Raw genomic sequence first — 4,442 nt, 5'->3', positions numbered from 1 at the left:
TGCACCATCTGTGAGGGAGGCTACTCATGAGGAAGCAGAAGTCGCTTAGACTAGACTAGAGGATTTCACGGCTGCTGATTGGAAACTTTGCCCCTCTGCTGTACATTTCCCCAGACACTTTTAGAGGAAGAAGGAGCATGATGTGACATCATCAGGCTTGAAGTTTCCATGCCTCACACCAGTTGCAGGCGATTGAAAGGAGTGGAAGGATGCTTCTGAGGGCAGATATGTCATGTGACGTGCTGCAGGGTTGCATATTCCTGCCTTTGCTCTGCTGGTGGGAATTCTGGATTGGATGGATGGTGGCTTAACATGGTTTGTTTCCAGGTATGAAGAAAAGGAGAGGTTTGAGAATCCAATGACTGTTCCTCTTGCATTGAAGTGGAGGATCTGGGACTTCTGTGATGTCAATCACTTGCTGGAAGGTGTCATGAAGCAGTTGAACGGTAATAAAGGACAGCTTCAGAGAGGTCATTAGGTGAGGCCAGATGAGTGTGGAACCTTCCAGGTCTCTTGTATCACTCGCAGGGCCAGGTGGGCAGGGAATTCGTATGAGACGTGCAGTGATGGTCTCCTTCCTTTCATTCTCTAATCTGGACAAGAACACTCAAATTGTGTCCCCTCCTATCCTGTCGCTCTCCAGTCTGTTCTGCCCTTCTCCCCACAATCCTTTAAGGTGGGTATTTTCTCTAACTGGTAATTGACTAATTACTAACACAGGTTAACAGTATAAAAATCTGTTTCTCTGATTTAGAATTGTCATTTTTTAAAAAGACAAGATTTTTTTAAAAATTCATTGCATAGATATAAGGGGAAATGTGCAGCCTGACCCTTTAAGAATTCTAATAGCTCGAGCACAATAAAATTATAATGACCCACTGCCATGATTTTTAAAATAAAAAGTCTCTAGCCCTTTTTTTTGTGTGTTTTCATATTTTTGTATTTTACATGTGCATGTGTGTGAGAGTGTGTGTACCTGGAAGTCATGGTGACTTCTGGTGACTGACCCTGACTGGGGCCTGGAGGATATTCAGAGAGGGGGCTGAATAAAGCCTGCCCCTGCCTCCCGACTGCTGGTATTCCAAGGAGGTCTCCCACCCAAGTCCTTGCCAGACTCGACCGCTCTTAGCTTCCAAGATCTGAGAAAATCAGGTTTTCCTGGGCTTTCCAGGTTAGGGTGTTTGTAGCCCTTTTCTTGGCAGAGAAATAAGGGATTCACCTTCCTTTTTGTATCTCCGCAACAAGAAAGTTTGGACACTTTTAAAAATAAAAGCTGGGAATTCGGAGGAACTACCAGTAAAATAGAAAGTAGTGTGTGTGGGGAGGGAATAGCAGCCACTGGGAGGAGGCGGCGGCAAGGAAAAGGTGGGGCATACAGAAATTCACACTTTTCTATCCACACAGCAAGGAAGAATACCTTTGACTGCCATCATTCCAAAAAGATTGTATTAAACAGGGTTTGGGAAAGTGCAGAGAAAAGGAGTGGAAACCCCAGACAGTGGAGGCTTAGGTGACAACGTTGTGTGGGTCTCTCCAAAAGCCCACTCCAGTTTTGATATCAAACCAGAACAAAATCTCTGGGGAAACATCCCATGCTTTTGTGGATTGGGTCCTTGGGCTGCAGTCCTTAGCATACTTTTTGTGAAGCGTGTCTGAAGCAACTCACAGCAGTTGACTTCTGGATAACCATGTTCAGGATCACTCTTTGTCTCCTTTGGTGGTTAAGTGTCAGTTTGCCAAATCTGATCCATTTTTCCTTTCCGGTCTCAGTCCAACATCAGCCATAATTAGGAACAGGGAGCAAACTCTTCATATTAAGTGTAAACAAATTCGAATATTTACACACCAGCAAAATTTGGGGGAGAATTCATTCCTGAAGTGGCTGCTACTTAACCCTTCAGCTAAAACTGAGAAAAAATGTTAACTGATTGTCCGCTTGTTTTCTGTTCCATTCACTTCCTCAGACAATCTGGATTCTGGACTTCACCTGCAGAAAGGTACATTTCTTGCACGATTCAGTTATTTCTAAACTAAAAGGCTTCCCCTCGCACACTGTGTTCTTCTACTCGGTGTTTCTCCAGGGTTATGTTTCCTTGGACTTTCCCCTCCAAACCTCTGAATGTGGAGGTTTGCTTTAATCATCAGAACTAGTAGCCACGGACAGACTTCTCCTCCATGATGATAGATCCAGGTGGGCAGCCGTGTTGGTCTGTAGCAATAGAACAAAGTTAGAGTCCAGTGGCACCTTTAAGGACCAGCAAAGTTTTATTCAAGGTATGAGCTTAAAGGTGCCACTAGACTCTAACTTTGTTCCCTCCTCCATGAATCTGTCTAATCCCCCTTTTAAAGCTGTCTATGCCTGTGACCATCACTACAGCCTCTGGCAGCAAATTCCGCATTTTACTCACTAGCTGAGTAAAGTATTTCCTTTTGTCCCGTCAACTGTAATATTGTCCTGAAGCCTCTGCTTCTCCTCTAGAAGTCCCAGGTATCTGGTTCATGAACAGAGTTTCCAGGGAATGTAGATCCCACTCTCCTTCCATCCCCCCAGTTCTCTATGCTGTGATGCACAGAAAGTATTATGGGGGGGTGTTTTTGGTTTTGCTTTCTGAGAGACACCTGGAATGACAGGAAAGGAGGGATATATACATTTGAAAACAAATAATTACAGGTTGGTTTAGAGTTTGGAGGAGGATATTTTCCGTGAGTCCTTCATCAACTTGCTCTTAGCTGTTGCTGAGATTTCAGGCGCATTCCAATCATAGATGGAGAAATTCTGGCCAAAGGAGAAGAACCTCCAAATCCTGAACCGTCGTCCTTGGAATTCCTAATGATTTGAGCAGAAGTGTCATTCTTTGGGGTACATCTAGGATTAGGACTAGAACCACTTTGGAACTTCAACCCATTCTTTCATTGGCTCACTTTCATGTGATCAGGTTGTTTTATGTTAAGTGCTCTTCCATGTATGATTCTTCACTTTGTTCCTAATGGTGGATGCTTCTCTGTCAGAGTGCTTCTCGGATAGAGGATAACGGGGGACAGGCTTTATTCGCATGGGTTCTCACTGTCTCTCCGAGCCCAGGAAAGCCTGTTCTTCCTTCCATAGGTCAGGGGAAGGAAGGAGAGCCTGTGCAAGTCCAGCCAAGGGTTAAAACTAAGAAGAAAAAAGGGAAACAGAATAAGCCACAGTGGGGGAAATGTCTAAACAACCAACCAGGTCAGGGAGATCCACAGGGAACGGACATACCTGGGACACTAACAATAGCGTCAGGTGGGGGTGGCAAACAACCCGACCATTTGTCCCCCTGCTGAATCTGCTTCATTTCTGTCTCCTCCCCCTCCCTCCCCAACAGCAAATGTGATTCTTGATGCAGACACAGCTCATCTCAAACTCATCCTGTCTGAGGATCGGAATAGTGTGAGACGAGGAGAAAAGGCTCAAGATCTGCCCAACAGTCCTGAGAGATTTAACATATATTCCTGTGTCCTGGGCCGTGAGGGATTCACAGCAGGCCGCCATTTCTGGGAAGTCCTTGTGGGAAGCGAGGAAGAATGGACAGTGGGGGTGGCCAGAAAGTCTGTGAGGAGGAAGGGAGCATTATTCTTTACTCCTGAAGGAGGGATCTGGGAGGTGGGGAAGTGGGGGGGCAGTTACAAGGCTTCTGAAAATGACCATGATCCTCCGCTGACCCTGAGTGGGGAGCTCAAGAGGATCCGAGTGTGCCTGAACTACACTGCAGGGAGAGTGGCCTTTTTCGACGCTGACCAAGCAGCCCTTCTGTACGAGTTCACTGGAGCCTCCTTCTCAGGAGAAACCCTCCTGCCCTCCTTTTGGGTACATTCAAAAGGCGACCTCCAACTCTGTTAAGGCAGTCATTTCACACCGGTGCCATTATTAAAAATATTAGATGACTATTTTATAGCTATGCAAAGGTCTTCTCCAGGGTCCCAATCAGCAAAACTGATAAATAAAGTTGAGTCTGTTTTCCCCTCCATTTCCCAGCATTCCCTCTTACTTTTGTAGCTGATTTCAGATAGAGACAATGCCCCAGCTCATTCTTTCTTACTTCTGGAGGGAAAACTGGATATTTGGAAATCATTTGTCAGATATCCCACACCCTTTCAAGTTTTGTTCAAGACAGCTGTGGGGCAGATGTGGAATGGGGGAGCAGTGCCAGTGGAGGGTGAGTTTAAACCCCCTCCCCTTCTGATATAAAGTTTCCTCCTTTGGCCACCGTACATTGCATGTGGGGGGGCAGTTTTCAATGTGTTGAGATGCCTGTTTGTATTAAAGGCTTCTCTTCCTGTTGTTTCATTTGAAAAAATACTTGTGGGAGGGAGTCCTCAGAAAGCTGGGGAACATGGACAGATACATCACAGCAAGTGACACAAGTTAATGGAAAAGAAGGCATCCATGAGTTTGTTGGGGGGCGTACAAGATA

At 45.6% G+C, this 4,442-nt stretch overlaps 1 protein-coding gene across 1 annotated transcript; it reads left to right on the top strand.

The window, feature by feature from the left end:
* The first annotated feature begins 374 nt into the window (after window positions 1–374).
* Window positions 375–3,995, top strand: LOC107124993 (thaicobrin-like). Its single transcript, XM_015428472.1, has 3 exons — window positions 375–446; window positions 1,965–1,997; window positions 3,354–3,995. Exons 1-3 carry the CDS (start codon window positions 431–433, stop codon window positions 3,866–3,868), a joined length of 564 nt encoding a protein of 187 aa, XP_015283958.1. The 5' UTR covers window positions 375–430; the 3' UTR covers window positions 3,869–3,995.
* Window positions 3,996–4,442: the final 447 nt, after the last annotated feature.

This window comes from Gekko japonicus, unplaced genomic scaffold, assembly GCF_001447785.1.
Source record: "Gekko japonicus isolate JY-2015 unplaced genomic scaffold, Gekko_japonicus_V1.1 scaffold8795, whole genome shotgun sequence".
NCBI classification, from domain to species: Eukaryota; Metazoa; Chordata; class Lepidosauria; order Squamata; family Gekkonidae; genus Gekko; species Gekko japonicus.
The sequence above is the reverse complement of the archived record's forward strand: the minus strand, read 5'-3'. Positions and strand labels throughout refer to the sequence as shown.